The sequence below is a fragment of the Tamandua tetradactyla genome, chromosome 1 (assembly GCF_023851605.1).
Source record: "Tamandua tetradactyla isolate mTamTet1 chromosome 1, mTamTet1.pri, whole genome shotgun sequence".
NCBI lineage: Eukaryota > Metazoa > Chordata > Mammalia > Pilosa > Myrmecophagidae > Tamandua > Tamandua tetradactyla.
The window spans coordinates 199,933,754-199,955,904 of NC_135327.1; the positions used below are offsets into that span (position 1 = coordinate 199,933,754).

Consider the following 22,151-nt stretch of genomic DNA (forward strand, 5'->3'; position numbering starts at 1 on the left):
ATCCAACAGTCATTTCCATCTCAGTGGACTTTTGTGTTTGAGAGGAGAGATCTTAAACATGGAAGGAGGGAGTCTTAAACATGGAAGATGGAAGCTATCCAACAGATAGTAATTTCAGGGGCAAAGACCCCACATACTGCCTAAATTAATAGGTATTAGAATTCCTCTCCTAGATTACACATCTTTTGTCTGGATGCACAAACTCGCTAAAGCATGACTATATTAACACAGCTTAATTTGAGATCGGACACTCTAAAGTGTGTTTTGAAATGGGAGAAAGATAGGAGAGGTGTAGAGTGGTGGTAACTGCACAATAGTTGGGTTGAGGGATGAGGAGATTGGACAAGCAGGATAAGGAGGGTGGTTGCTGAGGAGGAGTTAGAACCAAAACCAGGAGGTTGCTGAAAGGGAAGAGAGATGCAAACAACTGTAATAGCCCTAATAGAGATAGCAGCTGTAGAGAGAAAAATCTGAACTGCTCTTAACATTAAGCATGTAGCTGCAGGCCCTTCAAAGCTTAGGGTGGCCAAGATTATCAGGACACTTCTTTCTCTGCCTAAAACCCAGCCCAATTTTAGGCATAAGAAGTTGAGAGTACAGAATGGAGTCATGAAAATTGAGCCAGACTTGGAATCAGCAGGTCACTAGCTGTACAATCTTGGATCGATCATTTGATCTGGCTGAGCCCTAGAAATAATTCTTCAGGTTTCTCACCTCTAAAAGGAGGGGCTTGGGTCTTTTGGTATCCCAGGACTTTGGAGGCTGTGCATCCATAATGGCTGACTACATTATCCTGCATTTAAAAGACTGAATCGATGCCTCCGACGTCAAGGGCTGAAATACCCTTGAATGAAGCAATCTGGTGAACGGGGCATCTGTGGTCAGGGGGGTTTGTGGCACCCTCTGTGTCAGTCACTGACCAGCAGGAAATAGGGAACACTCAAGTTAGCTTAACTCCACCAGAGTGTAACAAAGAGACTCTTTACAAAGGGCAGGACAAAGAAAAACCAGTAAGAGAGGGTATAGTGCCAGGAGCTAGTAACAACTGGATTTCGGTTACCATCCTTTGGCCTGAAGGGGTGAGGGGAATGAGTAGTAACTGGAACCCAGGGACAGAGAGAATTGGGTGGAGCAAGACACCAACAGAGACTGGGATCTTGAGGTGGTGGAAAGGCTCTACAGAGGGAGCCATAGGAATAAGTGCCAATCCTCTCTCTCCCCTCCCTTTGATCTCCTACTGTTGGTCCCAATTGGGCAATCAGACTCCACTGATGCAATTCATGCAAGTCAGCACCACCCCAACCCCATCCCTGCCTAACACAGAGCAGGGCGAAGAAGGATCTAGGGGGGAAGAAGGCAAACGGAAGCTATCCAGCACATCCTTACACCATACAGTTTAAGTCACAGAAAACCCAGCTGCCAAGAATCTCAGTGCCAGGAGGTGCTTAAGTAATATTGAATGGGCAGGCTGAGTATGTACGTGAATGGGTGGATGGATGGATGGATGGATGGATGGATGGATGGATGGATGGATGGATGGATGGATGGATGGATGGATAGGTTGGCAGGTGGGTGGATGGATGGGTGGATTGATGGACAGACTGGTGGGCAAATGGATGGATGGATAGAGGGATGAGTTAGTGAAAATGAAGAGCTAGAGAAGGAGATACATGAGATTTACTCCCATCTCTCCTATTCAGTTGATCCCTTCACGTTCAAAGCATGTAAACTGTTGAATAAGGACTTTGTAATCCCTAAAGTACATTTTCTGAGACACCCACTCTCACTTCCTTCCCCCTCAAAGAAATGTAACATAATCTGAAAGTGAAATTATGAAATTGTACAACTAGTAGTAATGTCTTAAATTCACATCATTTTTCTGTTTTGTAAAGTACAATCTGTCTGCAGATAATTTTATGGAATTGAGTGCCTCTCCTCTGTGGGCACACGTAGATACAGGGTATGCTTATAATAGAGGTAGCTTTTGCTATTCAGTATCATTTTAGTTGGCTCAAAGGTGCTCTCTACTAAAGCATATGATTTTTTTAAAATGTTTCTCTCAAAATATATTTTTGCCCTGCTTGATCCATGGAATAAATATTGCTGAAAAATGCGAAGTTAATTGCAGGCTCTTTATTTCACTAGATAAACAGGTCTTTGGCTCCCCTTGCCCTTCGTTGCCACACAACTGACTGAACCTTTGCCAGAATTTGGAATACCAAGAAGTGACAGGGCACATTAATTCCTGTGTGAGTGATAACGCTCTATTAATATTTTAGAGCAAACAAATGGACTAATAAAAAATTCATGTACTGCTCGCCAAGAAGAGTCACTGTGTTCTAAGCTGAAGGCACATTTGGCTGGGGATTCATGGGACTGTTGTAACATTTTCTCAGCCAAGCTGTGCTGTTAACAACAAGCACTCCTCCCACATGCTTCAGCAGATCGTGCTTCCTTCTATTTGGGCAGCCCTCCCTCTGTACTTGAATAAGTGGCTGGCTTGTCTGTCTCCTCACCAAACTGTGAGTCTCTTTCAACAAAATTTTACCCAAGTCTGTATTGCCAGCACCCAGTACCGTGTCTACCACATTAAAAGCCCATACTCAGTGCTCTGTGAATGAATAAGTATGTGTGTGGGCAGATAAGTGCTTTAGAATGAAGAGAAAATTGGTAGCATTTCTTCCAGGAATCTTTTCTTCCTGTTAATAATGTGTTGATACCATGTTCTTTTTAGAATAAAATTTCTACGATTATCAAAATCGTTCAGTATCTCATGTCATCTCATCATCTCTATCAATCCTTGCTTCTTCCAATACCCAGTTGCAGCCTCATGTTCTTAAAATGAAATTCTGCTGCAAATCCTATTTTTCCCCTTCCTTTAACTACTACCAAATTTCTCTGTATTCTAAAGCACTTTATCTGCCTACTGCTCCATTTATTTATCCAAAGAACATTTACTAAAGACAGCGATAGATGTAGAAATCTGTAGTTAAAAGGGTCTTCAAATTGTTTCCCCAGTTGACTCCTGTAGCAGGCATCTCACTTAGATCAGTGCATCTCAAATTTTAGTAAACATCAGAGTCTCCTGGAGGGCTTGTTAATTCATGGTTTACTGGGCTTCCCCACCAGAGTTTCAGATTCAGTTTCTAATCTTCCAAGTGATCCTGATGCTGCTGGTCCAGGGACCACATTTTGAGAACCAGTGGCATATAAGTAAAGGCTTGAGTGCACGGACGGTTTCTGCCACTACCTTTCCATTCCAGGGGCATGTGCTTTGTCTGGTTTTGCAATGAAAGCCTAATATCACTGCTGACTCTGTCTACTCCTTTCTCTGCACAGATCCAACCTCCCTGAGTGACAGTAAAGACAGGGGATACTATCTGAGAGCCTGCTGCCTAGTCAGCTCCAAACCCAGGCCAGAGTACACAGAACCTCATGAAAATGAGCCACCTCTGTCCCTATCCAAGCTCCCTTCTAGGCAGCAGTGCAATGAGCAGAAGAAGTGATAAAGATAGATGAGCACATGATTTAGTACCTGTACTAACAGGAACTGGCTCAGAGAGAGAAGAAATGGGTCAGCAGGACACAGATACCCTCTCAACGTACAGCCTCATATAACTACATATATTCCCCTTATATAGGAGTCAAATTCTTACTCGACATAAATTCACTGTTTAAGGCATCAATACCTCCTAAACTCCTGAAACCTTTTCCATCTCTAGCTATAGCTGGACACCCAAAGCAGGTGTGACCCCATCATTTGCATTGAGTTTTTCCCATTACACTGTCCCTCTGCTTTCCTGAATTATCCCTCTGAATACTATTTCACCCTCCCCCTCCCGCTTGGAAGACAATATTCGTCAACATATAAGTATTTAAAAATGTCTACTTTGTGAACCCAAACCTTAGGACTGGTACATGAGTAATAAATAGGCCTGTTCTCTGTTCTCAAGGAGCTGTCAGCCCTGCTAACATAGAATTGTCAGGAAGTAATGTGTAGTTTATGGTCATGTGACATAGTGTAGCCCAATTGTACTGTAAAAGCTTAAAGATGGTGTGGTAGTTAGATTCAGGTGTCAACTTGGCTAGGTGAAGGTGCTTAGTTCTATTGCTGTGGACATGAGCCAATGGCATGTGAACCTCATCACATCTGCAATTGGCTAGGAGGCATGCCTGCTGCAATGAATGATGTTTGATTTAATTGGCTGGTGCTTAAATGAGAGATTCAACGTAGCACAGCCCAAGCAGCTCAGCATACCTCATCTCAGCACTCACAGCTCAGCCCAGGCCTTTGGAAATGCAGAAAGGAATCACTCTGGGGAAAGTTGTTGGATCCCAGAGGCCTAGAGAGAAGACCAGCAGAGATCACCCTGTGCCTTCCCACATAAGAAAGAATCTCAGTTGAAAGTTAGCTGCCTTTGCTCTGAAGAACGAATGAAATAAATCCCCTTTTATGAAAAGCCAATCCATCTCTGGTGTGTTACATTCTGGCAGCTAGCAAACTAGAACAGATGGGAAAGATACAAGTGGCTTTCATGGAGGATGTAGGGTTTGAGATGTTTCTTCTCTCCCAAATTGCATAGTTCTCTAGGAAATTCCACAAGGGGAAGGAAATGGTTTGCTTCAGTTTGAGCCCCCTTGGACTTTTCAATCTGGAGATGGTTAGTGCAGAGGGTGCTATTGCCTTCCTTCCGTATGGGCTACATTCCCAGTAAGAAAATCTCAGCCTGTTGTTAACAGTGCATAGCCAGGATTCTAAAGCAACCTCTTGGAAGTAAGTTAACTAAAATTTACTTGAAGATATGCTTTAATGAGAAGATATGGGTTATTCAGTACACAATGCGATGTTAAATACCATTAGACATGGAACAGAGGAGAAATTTGATATCAACCTAAATGTTGATCCTTTGTCAAACTTCCTTCCTTGTTATTGGATTGTTGTGGGATTTATTTTTTCTTATAATTGAAAGATTCTTATCAGAACACATGTGAGTGTTTCTTTAGTTTCCCTGGGATACGGAAAGTGCTTTTAATCTGCACATCCAGATCATTTTTCATATGTAAAAGTCTTTCTCTCTGGGTATTTGGTTATTGCTTCTTTTCCAATCACTCTGACTTCCTCATAAGAGGCGCTTATACTTCTTGGATGTGGGAACACTGCGTCTTCTACCATTTCTTCTCTGTGTCACTTTTCTGTGCCTTCTGGGGGGTTTCCCAAATTTCCCTCAATTTCTCAGAGTCAAACTTCTGTAATTTTCCATGTTAGTCTATTTGCAATGCCTTTATATCACCCTGTCATCAAACCTTGTGTTTTTATGCTCCTCATAGTTTTCTACCTCAAAAGGGAGAAACCCACCCATACCTGATATTTGACAACACACAAGGCTAAGTTGTTGCCCTCAGCCCATTTCCTTGACCATTTGACTAGTTAAAATCCTTCTCCGTGTAAATCTGGGAGGCATGCTGTAACCCACATCTATCTGCTCTGGCTCTACTGGGTGGAGTTGATATATTCCTTCTGCCTTCTTTAGAACTTTTCTCTGATATTCAAAATCAATCAGTGCACATGAACAAATCTGTAATCCTCTGTTATACCCATACGGTAAAATGTTTGACTTCCCAAATTTCTAACTGGTGCAGACACAGCATTTCTGTAGGAAAACTAAGATAATCAGAAAGGGAAAATTTTTTTCTCCTCCTTTTTCATGACTACTGCTTCAAACAGTGTAACAAACTTGGGCAACCCAATTGGTTTAATCCAGTTCCATCTATGTTACAGCTAGAGATTTCCAACATTAATTTTAGTAGTGTCATGCCTATAAATGTCATCATTTTTTGTGTCTTTTGTACATGTTAATATGAAGTTGGTAAGGATTATCTCAGATTTGCTAGCCAGATACTGGTTTTTGCTGGAAATCACTATGTCTTATAGGGTAAATGTATGATATGGGCAATATGTCTGTCCCATATGTAACAACCAAGCAAACATTCCCCTTAAGTCATCAGCAATAATTTGGCACAAGGCACAGCCTTGGTCCCTGACACCAACTTTACAATAAGATTCTACTCATGTCCTCTATATAATTTTTAAGACTAATAACTTTTAAAATAAGGAAACTGAGAAGAGATTAGGAGTTAAGAGAATTTTACTTATTCTACTTAGGGATTTCTGCTTAAGCGATGCTTCATTAAGCTGATAAATATTTCATTTTCCCTTCCATGAACATATAGTAGACTATAAAACATTACAAAGCAAACGAATGTCACAATGTCCAAACTAGAACCTCTTTGTGAGGCTCTATACATCATCACCAAAATGCTACTAATGCTGCCTTTAAAACTTCCCCATTTGTGGCAATGCTTTATCTTCACAATTGATTTTTTTTTCATGGGCAAGCTCCGGGAATCAAACCCAGGTCTCCAGCATGGCAGGCAAGAATTCTGCCACTGAGCCACCATTGCACCACCCTGATTTGATTTTTTAAACAATCAAAACTTATTGGCATCAAGCCTAATGATTGATGCAGTTCATGAAATTAGGAAATGTTGATTAGAGATGAAGTCTTGCTCTAAATGTAATGAGGCCAGTGTAAAGTTCTGAAGAAGATTTAGGTGAAAGATTTCAAAAGCATCCTGACAAATGATGACACAATTGGGAGAAGTGTATAAATGCCTAAAAGATGAAATTACCCATGTTTAGTAGGTAGATTTGTAGATATGAAGAGTGGGAGACACTAAGAAATTTAACCTCCTGGTTAACTGAGTTTTAGTCCAAAGTACCTGGCATTTAGTCTTTTCTGTTGAAAATAATTGTTAAATAAAGAAACATTCCTTTTCAAATTTACTAGGTATTTTCTAGTGAATAGGTCTTAGCCTTTAGTGATAAAGGATCTTCTAAGACCACAAAGTAATTCTGAACAGTAGATCTCACTATAGATGTACATATAGTTAGGTTAAGTGATTGAGCAAGGGTTAACTGGGCTCTGAAACATTCTTTGGAATTCATCTGAGGAAATTCATTTTCTCCATTTATTTTCTTAAACATTTCTTTTTTCAAATGTTAATTTTTAAAAGCCACCTAGTTTTCAGAGGGCTCTGGGTGACTGAATTACCTGAAGAAACACTACTCCCATGCCAATGGACGGGACAGAACATGACGTCTAAGGTATCAAACCAAGTTTGCCTGATGCTCAGAACCATAAGCCAACTTCCCTAATTAGCTAGAGAATGCCCCCTAGGTATTTCTTCTTTAAGAAAGAGGGAAAAGAAAACAGAGCTTCCCTTAGCACAGGCCCCAGGATGAGTTTTAGAGTACTTATCACTCCCTAAAGTGCCCCTTCTCCCAATTCCATTCAAAGTTCTTGTCCTTTCCCACCTCTCCTCTGATCTCTCCCTGCCTCACAGTGACATGAAGTTCTCCATTTGCCTTAAACAATGGCATCAAAATCAAGTCTGTGGAACAGTATCAGCTGAGCATGGGACTTCTAGAATCCACCGAGCAGACCCCAAAGGCCCGTCACCACCCTCGAGAGAGGGTAAAACAAGCCCTAGGAACTCAACATCTAGGCCAGGGCACAATGAGCCAGTTATGTTACAAGTAATTCTTAAAGGGTCATTTCAGAAACAACCACATTTCTCGACAGTTTCTTTTAAGATGTGCTAATGACTCGCCTTCCCACCAGAGTTTTATAACAATATATATTCTCAAAAACTCTCCATTTCATAACTTCATGGAACATCTGTGTCACCCATATTCTAACCACACTCCACCCATTGACTCCAGTATCCAGGACTTGAGTGTGTGACTCTCTGCAGCCCGGTTTCCATTGGCTGTGCGCCTTCCTGCAAAACTACTCATTCTGTGCATTTCCTTTTTTTTTTTTTTTTTTTTTTATTTTTCAGAGATTACTACATCACGATGGTGAAATGGGCAACCAGTACCAAAGTCGCCGTAAACTGGCTCAATCGGGCTCAGAACGTGTCCATCCTCACCCTCTGCGACGCCACTACTGGAGTCTGTACAAAGGTCCGGGGTTAGCTCAGAACTGATGGCAGGAAGCATCAGAGGCTTCATCAAAATAATTTTTAAGCCATTTGTGCATGATCAATGTAGACAACCTGCTTAGCTGCTTGCCGATTAGAGACCTTGTGTTTCCAGGTCTCTGTTTTTGGTGCCACCTTGTGGATAAGTTAGGTAGTGTGATGAAAACGTAGCTAATCAAGTCAATGAACTTGCCATGGTAATCATTATGCCTTATCCTTGTAGGCGTTCTGCAGTGTATCCATTTATCTTTCTTTGTCCATGGTCACTGCTATTCTATAAATGGGCCTTCTCGTCATTTGGCACTCAGAGATAGGAAGTGATTGGCCCAAGGCCACAGAAGTAGGGGTAGAGCCAGCACTGCAACCCAGTTTGGTCCCACTTTAGCTGCTCTTTCCCCAACATGACCCAGGGCCCATCACCCCTATGGGTGGGTTAGCATCCCTGACTCAGTAGGTCACCAGTGAGGCCAGGCAATATTTCTGGGAGCCACGGGCTAACTTAATGAATATATAGAGGGAGCAAAAATAGGAGACAATGAAACAAAAAGTAAGCAAAAAAGGAGCAAAGAAAGAATGTAAAACTAAAGAAAGAGCTGCCGCCCAGGAGGGGCAGTAAAGAGGGGATGTGTGGCCTCCTGGCGTCCCCCACTCTGTAGGCACAGACATGTCCACCCACTTCTAGGTTACTTATACTAAGAGACAGATGTCCTAGTCTTGGGTAGAAAATCACTTAATAGATTCAGGCAGAAACCCTTTCAGAAGCTCTTTTGTTTGTTTGTTTGTTTGAACCTAAATTGTATTTCCCAGCTGCGGGGTGGGGGGGGGGGGGGCGGAGATGGAGTGTGAGATTTGTAAAAGCAGGTTTATTGGGACTTGCAAGGCCCCTTGATAGCAGCTGTCATGGGGCTGCCCCACTGTGGCCTGAAGGTGAATCACAGGTGATCTGTTTCTCAGATTAATGTACTGAAGTTGCTCAGTGATTTACCTTATTTTGTATACAATTTAGAGCAGATACCAGGATATTCCAGTAGGCTTTCTTGAGAGGAAGAGAAGGAATGGGTGGACACTCAGCTAGGAAGTTGGGAATTGCTCATATCTTAATCCCTGACCCTCATCTCGTGAGTGTCAGTAATGCAGACTTCTTTCTGCCAAGTGCCCGTAGATAAAGAAACAACTGCCCTAGCACATCTGGAGGTCGGATCAGCACCAGCAAATCTACTGCACTTTAGGATGATATTGTGTATGATAAATAGCTATATCCTGCATTTTAATCTTTTTGTTTGTTTTCCATAATGCGTTTTTTCACACAGTTCTGTGGAATCTGCTTCTCACATATGTTGTAACTCCTTTTAATGTTTTAGCCCACTGAATTATTTCTGAGAGTTATGAGTTGTAAATTTGGCACAGCATGTATGCATGCACGCACGCACACACTCACACGCACACACAGGCATGAATCCTAAAACAAGATAGCATCTGGAGTTTGCTTTTAAGTGAGCACATGCGTAGGTAGTGATGAGCCTGTCAAATGATGGACGTGCCACCATCTTCCAAGGGACTCCTACCCACCATGAAGTTCTGTAGTTGTTAGAGAGAGCGACATTCCTCCGTGTCTGAGGACACTCGTGTGCTGCTCTGAGCCACACTTAAGGACAAAGAGGAGACCCGGGAATCACCTCCTCCCCTGAGCATGCTGCAGCAGCTGTTGTGTGCTTGTGCAGCTACCGTGTAGGTGAAGTCAAATTGTTTTCTGCGCTGTTGGTCGCAGGCACAATACATGCAAAAAAAAAAAAAATCCTTTTCCAATGCTCTTATTTCATTTCAGAAACACGAGGATGAAAGCGAAGCCTGGCTCCACAGACAGGTAACTATTCAATGGACGATTCTCCACGTTCACTGCCTATGCCAGCCACCTGGTCCACAGTAGCAGTGCTTTTCAGAGCTTTTAAACCCGAAGAAAGATGACTCCAGCTTAGTCATATAGGGACTCCCAAATAGGTAAATGTGGAATGACTCCGGTGACTGTGGGGCCTCTGCTCAGCCCCCTCCCTCCCTCTGATTCTCCTCAGTAACCCCTGACACTGCTGGAGAATCTTCAGGGCCCATGGAAATGGTTTGTAAACCACTGCTTTTCAGAACAACAGTGGTAGGGAGACCACAGTTCTCAGATGACATGCTTCTGGTGAATTAAAAGCGAGGGGTCTATAGAATTTGCCTAGATAACAATATACTGTGGTGAAAGAAAAAAAAAGGCTCTCCAGTGTGGGTGATGTCCCTGTTTATTCACAGTGGTTTCTTCCATGGCTCATTTGAAGTAGATTCCGTGGTGGTTCAGCACTAACTTTCCTTGGGGATAGAGCTTCAAACCTGCCCCCTGATTCTTTCTTCCCTAACTCGAATAGAGAAATGCAGTCTGTGAACCTGAGATTAAATGAGCTGAGGAGAGGCCTAAGGTAAATCTCTCAATGTGAAAGAAACAGAAAAATCAAACTTATGCGAATGATAAAACCCTCGACATGGGTATTTTCTTTCTTCAGTCCTTAAGGTCTCATTCACACTCTGACTTTGGAAAGAACGGGTGGGGAAGTTTTAGAAGTTTACTTCCTTCTCATCCTACCTAATGGGATGAAATTGCTTAAAATTATGTGGGAAAAATCAAATCACATTTGAGTCTCAGGAATTATAGTGGAGGGGCCACAGATGTGCTACTTTTTCATAGACCAGATTCGATTTATGGGAAAGAACTAAAGTTGGGCAATAAAACAATTAACAATGGCTCTTCCAAAAAATTCTGACATTGATTGGTGTGCCACTTTTATCTGTGGAATTAACAACCTATGCCATCACTGTGCCAGTTATTTCTGGGATGCTAGTCTCATAAATGGATGCTATTCTTTTTATATCCATCTTCTGTTCAGTGCAAGTCTTCTCCAGAAGGGCAGTGGCTTAATATGGCTGCTTTGTATTCCTGTGTCCAAGTCTGGGTGCCAATTCCAAGCTAGGAAAATATCAAGAATGAGAAAGGGAACCTTGAAATATAAGCATGCTGGAAAGGTCTTGAAAACCACCTGGGCCAAAGATATAAACAGACATCAAAAGTAATGTTATAATGGTCATCATGCATCAGACAAATGTCAGAGAGATCAGAATGAAAGAATCAGGAAAAACATCCATTATATTTAGTCGTTTGTTGGATCCTAGAGATTGCCGAGGGCAGCTTGTTACGATTTGTGGGTTCAGAAATAAATCGGGGGTGTACGGGTAGTTCAGTGGTTATATTGCCTGCCTTTCATGCAGGAGACCCGGGTTCGATTCCCAGATCATGCATCCCCCCAAAAATAGAATCAGATGGAGTACCAGCTCTCAAAGCAATAAGAATAGTCTAGATAGGAAGATAAGTATTTACATAAATTCCAAAAGGTGGGAAATGAGAGGTATCCTACAATAGGTTCAGATAATGTGTTATATGTGTCTAGCAGTTGATAGGGTTGGGGGCAGGGAATAAAGGAATGTAACACGGAGGAGGTGGGCTCTGAAGTAGGACTTACATCCAGTGTAGAATTTGTATTTGAATAAGTAAAGGTAAGGTATGAATTTATAAAAGCAGCCCAGCAGTCTCTTTCCTGGGGGCAGGGAAGACTTTTAGAAATTGAGGTTAGAGCTGTCCTGTCCTCTGCTTCCCTGTTTCCTTCTCTGAGGGGCTCTAACTCACACCCTGGAGCCCTACCTTCCTCACTGGTCATCTGTGGTTTAACTTCCTGAATTCACAGTGAAAGTGAGTGCATCATCTCCGAGGCCCAGGAGGGCTGGAGCATGAGATCTGTCCACTATTGCTCATTTCTTCATCACCTTTGCAGAGTGGCAATAGAATAAATATCATCAGTGAGAATTTTATATATTTATCAATTTTGTATCTCTTCATCTAAGTGAGAATACCAACCAAAGCTCAGTACAGATGGCCTGAATGTGGTTTGCAAAGCCCAATCTTTCCTAGCAAAATCAAATCAGCACCTAACAGTAGAAATTAAAACATTAAAAATGTAAACTTTACATTAAAATGTAAACTTTAAAGCATTACTAAGAAAACAGCTATTTAAAATATATAATGCCTTTTTGAGTTTCAAACATAATGTTCTACTAAAGGATGTTTTTCTTCTGACACTGCTTTCCTTGGTCAGGGGAGGTGTCAACCCACAGTTCTCAGCTGCCTTCGCTAGGCTCAAGGCAATCCCATCCAGGGATTTATCCTTGACCAGGATTTATCTGAGCACCTTACAGCTTTGCCGCTCTGTAACTCTGTGTTTTGGTTAGAGCCCCATGGCTAGTAGGCGATTCCCCTTTCAAACAGTTTTTCATTAAATTCCTTTTAAAGAGATTTCTCATAAAGGAATTCATGGACTCTATTTTTCTAAAATAATCTGTAGGGTTTCAGCATCTTTCAAGATAGTGCGAGATCTGGAGGGCAGTTTAGAAACCTATTTAAGGCTGCATCTGCTGTCTGTACCAGCTAAGCTGCTCACTACCATTTCAGGCAGGGCACGGATGCATTTCTCATCATGCTGCGGACAAGCGAGCGAGATAAGCGCTCAGACCATGCTCTTCCTTCGCAACCATTTAAAGTGGGTCACAGATGCTTGCCCCAGCTAGCCCAGGGCACAGTGTTGTTTGAGAAGAGTGCAGTCTGGGAAATGCTGATGATCTCAGGGAGATCCAGCCTGCTTCCATCGACCTGTCTTCTGATTTATCCCGAGGAACTGAGATGAGCTACGGCAATGCTACCTGGGCTGTCTTGAACCACATTGCTCCATTCATTCCTTCCCAGCCTTCCATTTTAGTTTTTCACTCCCTCTCTTTTCTTCTCTCTTCCTTCCCAGAGTCCTAAGCAATAGATACTGATAAAGATTCCCCAAGAGCCGAAAATAAGAGATGAATGTGTCTACATCACATAGATGAACGTCACCATGTTCACTCTCCTCTAGGAATTCCAAAGAGATGAGAACCACCACCCCCTGCCCTGCCCCCACACAGAACATCCCATCATCACTGCCAGTGCCCCCTGCGAAGTCTGTCCTAATACAAATCCAATAGGGCCCTGCTCCGGGAGCTCTCAGCCTTTTGGTATCAAACCCCACCACCTATCTTTTTGTTTGGAGTGTTGGTCCTATGGGGCAATTTATGACTGTCTTCTTTTGTAAAAACAATTTTGGTATTGTGATTTCAAAATTTTAGTAGGGAGATTGGACAAGATGAGTATATCTGAACCACAGAAAGATTTGGCAGAAATGCTACAAATAGCTCACAAAGAACATCTCACGAATGAAAAGAGCTATTTCTTCACAGCTATGCTATGAATGGAGGTGTGTAAACTAACATGACATCATATATGATAAATTCTCTGTTATCCAGAGAGATTTGATAAGTTTTTAGACTACTAGGTATATAACCAAAATGACTGAGAACAGGGACTCGAACAGATATTTGCACTCTGATGTTCATAGCAGCATTATTCACAATAACTAAAAGGTGGAAGCAATCCAAACGTCCATCAACAGATGAATGGATAAGCAAGATGTAGTGAATACATAAGATGGGCTATTATTCAGCCGAAAAAAGGAATGAAGTTCTGACACACGCTACAACATGAATGAACCTTGAAGACATATTTGAATGAAATAAGCCAGGCACAAAAGGACAAGAATTGTATGATTTCACTAATATGCAATACCTAGAATAAGCAAATTCATGGAGACAGAAAGCAGATTACAGGTTACCAGGGATTGTGAGCAAGGGATGGGGAATTATCACTAATGGGTACATAATTTTTGTTTGGGGTGAAATTTTTCATGGTGGTTGGTGGTGATGATAGCACAAAATTGGGAATGTAATTAATACTACTAAACTGTACACATGAAAGTGGTTAAAATGGAAAATTTGAGGGTGTGTACATATTATCCCAATAAAAATAAAAAAATAAAAAGACCAGCATTACAATCCAGTTCTTCTAGTCACACACTCACTGCGTTTCTTCACTAAAACTATTATAAATAAAATATCCCATTTATTACATGAGAAATCAAGTCTCAGAGAGGTTCAAAAGCTGGTGCCTGCACTGATGAACCATGGAATATTTCCATGGAACAATACAAACACTGTCCCGTAATGGCTGTGGCCTTCTGATTATAAAAACAATGTTTCTGGGCAGATTAAGTATTTATTGCATTTATTTGGAGTATTTTTCTCAGCAAAAGTGCAAATGTTTCCCCCAAAACTGAGATAAGGTTGCCGTATCTAACCTGCAGCTGGCAAATATAAGTATATTTGAAAAGCCAAATTTACTGCTGATCTTTGCATTTCCTCTACTTTTAACTACCATGCCTCCAACTCTAAATAGAAAAATAAATATTTGCAGATTAAAGGTTTCATTTTATTGCAAATATTCATGAAGATTAAATGTCATTTTAATCACGTTAGTTTATTTCTTTGGGCATATCATATTTGCATGTGTTCATTCACTGCGGAGAAATGAGCTTTTCTTGAGCCAGCTGGGGTTTATTTACCATTTGTTCTCATTCCGCATTAGTGTGGGGCTCTTTGAATCAGAAAATATATATCTTAGCCAACTAATTGGTGTTTACGGATGGAGACTTTCAAACTTGAGCTTCAGAGAGGTTGAGATGCTGCTGTTGCAAATTCCCTCTTCGCCCATCAAAGTGACAGCCAACCAGGGGGCTGGCAGGAGGCTGAGCAACTGGCTGCTAAGGGTTTGGGGGCCAGGCAGAGTTGGTGGCAACACATTTCAGGGCTTTGCTTTGAATCCGGCCTGGAACTCCTTCCCCTGGAGAAAACTGCTAAGTCTCATTTGGTTTTCAGGGAAAAGTGACAGTAGACCCAAGCAAGCATGTGCTATCCAGTGAATACCTTATGCTAACTGCCAAGACTTTTCTCTAGTTAGAAGTGATTTAGTACGGAAACCAAGTCCCTGGGAGTGCTATGCCCTCTCGTCTACATTTTAGAAGATATGGTATATGTCCTTGTTTCTTGTTTGCTGATTTCTTTTTTTTTTGTCTACTTGGTGGACTATTCAGGGCAAGATGAATTTTATTCAATAAAAAGCAAAAGACAAAATTGTAGGATAGTATTGATTTTTAGGCAAAATCACGTTGATGTTTTTCCTGAATTATGAATTTTATAATATATAATAAATGGAGCTGGAGATATTTTGCAATGCACTTTGGTTTCAATGGCAATGTTTAGGGGAGGAAGTAATACCATACTCTGTTTTCTAAAGAGCTAAGTTGTGCTCCCTCTGGTGAACTTAGCATAGCATAAACATGAGTCAGCTCTCTATATTTGTGCTTTGTCAACTAAAGGATGCCTTTCTGTCTGCCTCTGCCTAGGCTATGGCCTCTTAATTCCTCGTTATTTCCTCTTTCTTAGAAAACTGAAGGTTTGACTCACGATTACCAAGGAAAGAAAAGGTCCCTCACATTGCTTGTTCTTTCAATTGCTGCTGTCGTTAGAAATTTCGTAGGAATATATCCATGCATTTTCTCCAAATGTATTTTGTCTTTGTTCAACCTCTCAGAAAGTAATGCAATGTCTTTATTCATGTAATTAAGTCCTTATTGTCCCCAGAATGAAGAACCAGTATTCTCCAAGGATGGCCGAAAAGTTTTCTTTGTCAGAGCAATCCCCCAAGGAGGACGAGGAAAGTTCTATCATATTACCGTGTCATCGTCCCAGGTAAATACTGCTAGTTTTTAAAACTACTTTTGAGTGGCCATGACTGCCTCTAATGACCAAACAGACTACACCCACTAGTCATTGTCAAGGACCCCGAATGCTTAAGTTCCTGCAGGTGGGATGGAATGCGACACTTGTCAAAGATCAGAATCTCTGATGAGGGTAGTGGGGCTACGTTTTGCCCTTTTCATTCAAGACCGTGAAGTATACTTCTGGCAGTATCAGAGGGAGCTCTGGGATTTATGGCTAGGTAGAAGACTGGGGGCTCTTACTGGGTTCCTTTGTATGATGATCTAGTGTCTGTCTGGCCTTTCCTCTTCCATCTGCCATGATGTCTCCTTTGCACATTTCTTCCCTACTAGAGTTGGAGGTTCACTGCACTTACAGGCCTTCTGCTGCTCTCTCATGTGTCTAGATTCTCTGAGGCAGCTCAGCTCTGCTTTCAGCCAAATGTAGTTGTAACGTTGTATTATATTATGCCGCGGTGAAGAATCTGGTAAGTGAAGAGCAAAGCACCACTGAGCAGGGGATTTCAGGGATTAATAGAAATGAATCTAGAAATGAAATTAGACATCCTGCTGAATATAGTCCATGCAAGAGGTCACCCTAGGGAGCCCGGACACTTACTTAAGTGATGCTACCATGCCTATGTTTGGGAGGATCTCTTCTTTTAGAAAGGAAAAAGGGAATGTGCCATTTCTTTGAAGATCCCCAGTGATCAAAGACCCTCATCCTTGTTGGGTGCATTTGATTTTTCAAAGCAAACCAAGGTTATTTGGAGTCAGGGTGGGTGAATTAAGTTTGGAGAAAAAAAAGGTTAATATAGAGTATTCTGTGGCATTTGACTTAGATGGCAGCATAAGGCATCCATCTTTGAATGACTAGCAAAATCTGGCAAGCTATCTACCTCAAACCTCTGGAAAACAGTTAAAGTGTTGCAGTAACTGAGCAAGTACCAAATCAAGAAAATGCAGCTTTGAAAATCATAGAGAAGTTCATGGCACCCTTGCTGTGTGTAGTAGTTAGGTTCAGATGTCAACTTAGCCAGGTGATGGTACACGACTGTTCTGTTGCCACGGACTTAAATCATCAGCATGTGAAATTAATCTATGGCTGATTACATCTGCAGTCAGCTAAGGGTTGTGCCTTCCATAATGACTGACATTTATTTAATTAGATGTAGGATTGAAAGAGAGATGTCTGAAGAGAGCTCAGCAGCTGAGACCCAGGTGTTTGCAGATGTAGAAAGGAGTCACATCATGGAAAGCCATTTGAGCCCAGAAGCCAGGAGGCAAGGCCATCAAACATCTCCTTGTGCCTTCCCATTAATGGAGAAAGCCAGAGGAAAGCCAGTTGCCTTTCCTCCAAAGAACTGTAAATTTGTAACTAAATAAATCCCTTTTGTAAAAACCAGTCCATTGCTGGTATATTGCATTCCAGCAGCATTAGCAAACTAAAACACTGTGCCCCACCCATTACCCAGTTCAGTGTGGAGACCATCTGCACCCCAATTGTGGACCCCTGGCCCTGTACTAAAGAGAGCTAAGTAATTCCTACATGAATATTTGAGTGCATGTATATTGATGCCAGTCTATCACATGGTAGCCTGAAAGACTGAAACTTATCAAATTGCAAAATGACAGAAGAAAGTCCTACATTATCAGTAGTTGTTTTAAATGTAAACGGATTTAAGTCTCCAGTGAAAGGACAGAGATCAGCAGAATGGGTAAAAAAGCATGACCCAACTATGTGCTATATACACGAGACTGACCTTAAATTCAAAGGCACAGGAAGGATGAAAATAAAAGGATAGGCAAAAATATGCCAAGTAAATAGTAACCAAAAGAAAGGTGGGTAGTTATAAAGTCAAATAAAATAGACTTTAAATAAAAAACTGTTATAAGGAACAAAGAAGTTCACTGATAAATGGGTCAATTCAATAAGAAGACATCGGAGTTATAAATATATATGTACCTAATAGCAGAGCCCCAAAACATATAAAGAAAATATTGACAGATTTGAAGGGAGAAATTGATAGTTCTACATGAAGAGAGGGAGACTTCAAATTACTGCTTTCAATAATGGATAGAACATTTAGACAGAGGGCAAAACCTGAATGATACTATAAACCAACTAAACCTAACAGATAAATATAGAACCTTCACCCAGCAACTACAGAATGCACATTCTTCTCTAATGCTCATGGGTCATTCTCCAGATAGAATATTTGTTAAGTCACAAAACAAGTTTTAACACATTTGACCACAAAGGAATGAAGCTAGAAATCAATAACATAGGGAGAACTTGAAAATTCACAAAAATGTGGAAATTAAACAACACTATTAAACGAAAAAAACGATTAAATAAGAAATCAAAAGGGAAATTAGGAAAACAAAAACACAGCACACCAAAATGTATGGGATGCAGCAAAGACAGTACTGAGAGGGAAATTTATAGCTCTAAAATCTTACATTGAAAAAAAGAAACACCTCAAGTGAACGACTGTTGGCCAATAAATTAGATAAACTAAATGAACTGCATAAATTCCTACAAACACGCAAACTACATATACCAACTTAAGAAAAAATAGAAAATCTCAACATATCAATAATGAGTAGAGAATTGAATCTGTAATTAAAAAATTTCCCACCAAAGTAAAGCCCAGGAACAAATGGCTTCACTGATGAATTTTACCAAGCATCCCAAGAAGAGTTAACCCCAATAGTGCTCAAACTCTTCCAAAAAAATTGATGAAGAAACGCTAATTCACTCTATAAAGCCATTAACACCCTAATACCAGACAGATAAAAATACCTTGCAAAAAAAAGAAAATTATGGATCAATATCCCTTATAACTATAGATGCAAAAATCCTCAATAAAATACCAGCAAATTAAATCTAACAGCACATTAAAAGAATTATGCACCATGATCAAGTGAGACTTATCCCAGATATGCAGGTGTGGCTCAACATAAAAAAAAATCAATTAATGTTAACAAACCACATTAATAAAGAAACACAATCATCTCAAGTGATGCAGAAAAGACAGTTGACAAAATCCAACACGCTTCTTGATAAAAACACTTGGAAAACTAGTAATAGAAGGAAACATCTTCAGTATGATAAAGGGCATACATGAATAAACCACAGCTGACAGCATACTTAGTTGTGGGTGACTGAAAACTTTTCCTCTAATGATCAGGAAAAAGACAAGGATGCCCACTGACACCACTATGATTCAAGTGGTCTAACACTTGACCAAGGAAGGTCTAACAAGAGACACTAGGCAAAAAAAGAAAAAGAAAAATCATCTAAATTGGTATAAGAAGTGAAAATTTCCCTATTTGCAGATTGTATATATATATATATATGTCACAGATATGTATATATGGCACAAAAAGAATGAAAATATATATATTCTTGAAAAATGTACAAAGCTACTAGAGCTAGTAAATGAATTCATCTAAGTGATGGTACAAGAACAGCATGCAAAAATCAGCAGTGTTTGTGTACACTAGAAATGAATGCTCTAAAGAGGAAGTCAAGGGTGGGCCACAGTGGCTCAGCAGGTAGAGTTCTCACCTGCCATTCCAGAGGACCTGGGTTCAATTCCTGGTTCCTGCCCATGTTAAAAAAAAAAAAAAAGAAAGAAAAAGAGGAAATCAAGAAAAAAATGCTATTTACAATAGCAACTAAAAGAATTAAATACCTATGGATAAATTTAATGCAGGAGGACTTGTATATAGAAAGCAATAAAACACTGCAAAAAGAAATCAAAGAAGAGCTAAATAAATGGAAGGACACTCCATGTCCATGCTTTGGGAGCGTAAACATTGTTACAATGTCAGTTCTATCACCTGTCATGTGGGAGACCCAGGTTCAATTTCCAGCCCATGCACTTCCCAAACAAAGAAACAAGATAACTAACAAATGAGAAACCAAACAAACAAAAATTCAGCAAATGGCGCTGCAATAAGGAGATGCTCACATGGAAAAAGAATGAAATGTGGCCCCCGCCATACAGCATACAAAAAAAAATGTCATTTCTACCCAAGCCTATAAATTCAACACAGTCCCAGTCAAACTGAATTATATATTTGAATGTGTTAAAAAGGGAATTTTAAGGTTGTCTGTATGTTACTAGAATAAAAATTTAGTTAAAAAACCATAGGACTGTACAACACAGCTATAGTCATAGTATGAAGATAATAATATTCTTTTATCAATTTTAACAAATATGTAAAAAAGGAAAACAAAGTTGGAGGATTTACACTTTCCAATTTTGAAATTTATTACAAAGTTACAGTAATAAAAAGATTTGATTACTGCACAAGAACAGATATATAAACCAACGGAATTGCAATAAATCCTCACATCTTTAGAAAATTGATTTTTTTTTTTACAAGAGTGCCAATGAACTCAATGGGAAAAAAACAGTCTTCAATAAGTAGTGCTGGGAAAACTGGATATCCATATGCAAAAGAATGAGGCTGGACCTCTTCCTCACACATACAAAAATTAACTCAAAATGGATCAAAGATCTAAGTAGAAGACCCAAAACAATAAAGCGTCTAGAAGAATACATAGGAAAGCACCTTCAGGACATTGTGTTAGGCAGTGGTTTCTGGGACTTTACACAAAAAGCATGAGCAACAAAAGAAAAAAGTTAATAAATTGGACTTCATCAAAATTAAAAATTTTTGTGCATTAGAGGACATAATCATGAAAGTAAAAACAACCTACAAAATAGGAGAAAATATTTGGAACCACATATCTATATCTGATAAGAGTTTAAAATCCAGAATATATAAAGAGATCCTACAACTCAAAATCAAAAAGAAAAACAATCTAATTTAAAAATGAGCAAGAGACTTTAATAGACATTTCTCCAAAGAAGATATATGAATGACTAATAGGCCCATGAAAAAATCCTCAATATTCCTAGCAATTAGAAAAATTTAAATCAAAACCACAATGAGATACCAATGAACACTTACTAAAATGGTTGCTTTTTTAAAGAAATGGAAAATAACAAGCATTGGAGCTCATGTGGAGAAATCGGAGCATTCATTCATTACTGGTGACGATGTATAATGGTGCAACACTGTGGAAGACAATCTGATGGTTCCTCAAAAAGTTAAGTATAGAATTACCATTTGACTCAGCAATCCCAATTCTAGATATATACCCAAAAAAATTGAATGCAGGGATTTGAAATGATATTTGCACACCAATGTGCAGAGCAACATTTTCACAATTGCCAGAAGATGAAAGTAACCCCGTGTTCATCAACAGCTGAATAGATAAACAAAATGTGGTATAGACATGCAGTGGAATATTATTCAGCTGTAAAATGGAATGAAGTTTGATACATGCTTTAACATGGATAAATCTTGAAGACATCTAAGTAAGTGACATAAGCCAAGCACAAAAGAACAAATAATATAGGCTCTGATTCTAAATAATTAGAATAAGCACATTCAGAGAGTCAGAATCTGGAATACAGGTTAACAGGGGCTGACGGGGGGTAGGGAATAAGGAATTAATGCTTAATTAGTGCAGAGTTTCTGTATGAGGTGATAGAAAAGTTTTGGTAATGGATGTTGGCGTTGGTAGCACAACATTGCAAATGTAATTAATACCACTGAGTTATATATCTGAATGTAGTTAAAGGGGAGAAATTTCTATACTTAGCTTTCTGAGGAACCGCCAAATCGTCTTCTACAGTGGTGGCACCATTTTACATTGCCACCTGCAATGAATGAGTATTCCTAATTCTCTACATCATAACAGAGTAAAAATTAAAAAAAAAAAAAATTCATGCAACTACACTACACAGTGAGGCCTACATTAAACCATGGACTTTAATTAACAGTACAATTATTAAAATGTGCTATCATCAATTGTAGCAAATATTCCACACCAATGCATGTTTTTGGTAATGGGGCAATATAAGGGAATCCTGTATTTTATGCATGATTGTCTGTTAAACCCACAACTTCTTTAATAAAAGATTTTTTTTTAGATTGTATATATGTTACTAAAATAAACTTAAAAAAAAATAAAGAACTATAGGAGTGTACAACATTGTTTTAGTTTCCTTGACTGCTCGAGCAAAAACCATACAATAGGTTTGTTTCAGCAATGGGGATTTATTTGCTCACGGTTTTGAGGATAAGAAAACTCCAAATCAAGGCATCATCAAGGCGATGCTTTCTTCCTAAAGACTGGCATTCTGGAACTTACCAGCCAGCCTTGGTCCTGGGCTCCTCTGTCAGATGACAGGGCACATGGCCACTTCTCCTGGCCTCTCCAATCTCTTCCGTGTTCCACTGAATCTCAGCTTTGTGCTTCCTGTGGCTTTC

General features: G+C 40.0%; 1 protein-coding gene across 2 annotated transcripts in view; it reads left to right on the forward strand.

Moving 5' to 3' along the window:
* DPP6 (dipeptidyl peptidase like 6) overlaps positions 1–22,151 on the forward strand; it is a 919,284-nt gene that overhangs the window by 804,923 nt on the left and 92,210 nt on the right. For both annotated transcript variants that reach the window (XM_077150875.1, XM_077150885.1), the window contains exons 11-13: positions 7,903–8,026; positions 9,869–9,907; positions 15,679–15,786. In XM_077150875.1, coding sequence (XP_077006990.1) covers positions 7,903–8,026; positions 9,869–9,907; positions 15,679–15,786 — 271 coding nt within the window. The remainder of the gene's footprint in view (positions 1–7,902; positions 8,027–9,868; positions 9,908–15,678; positions 15,787–22,151) is intronic.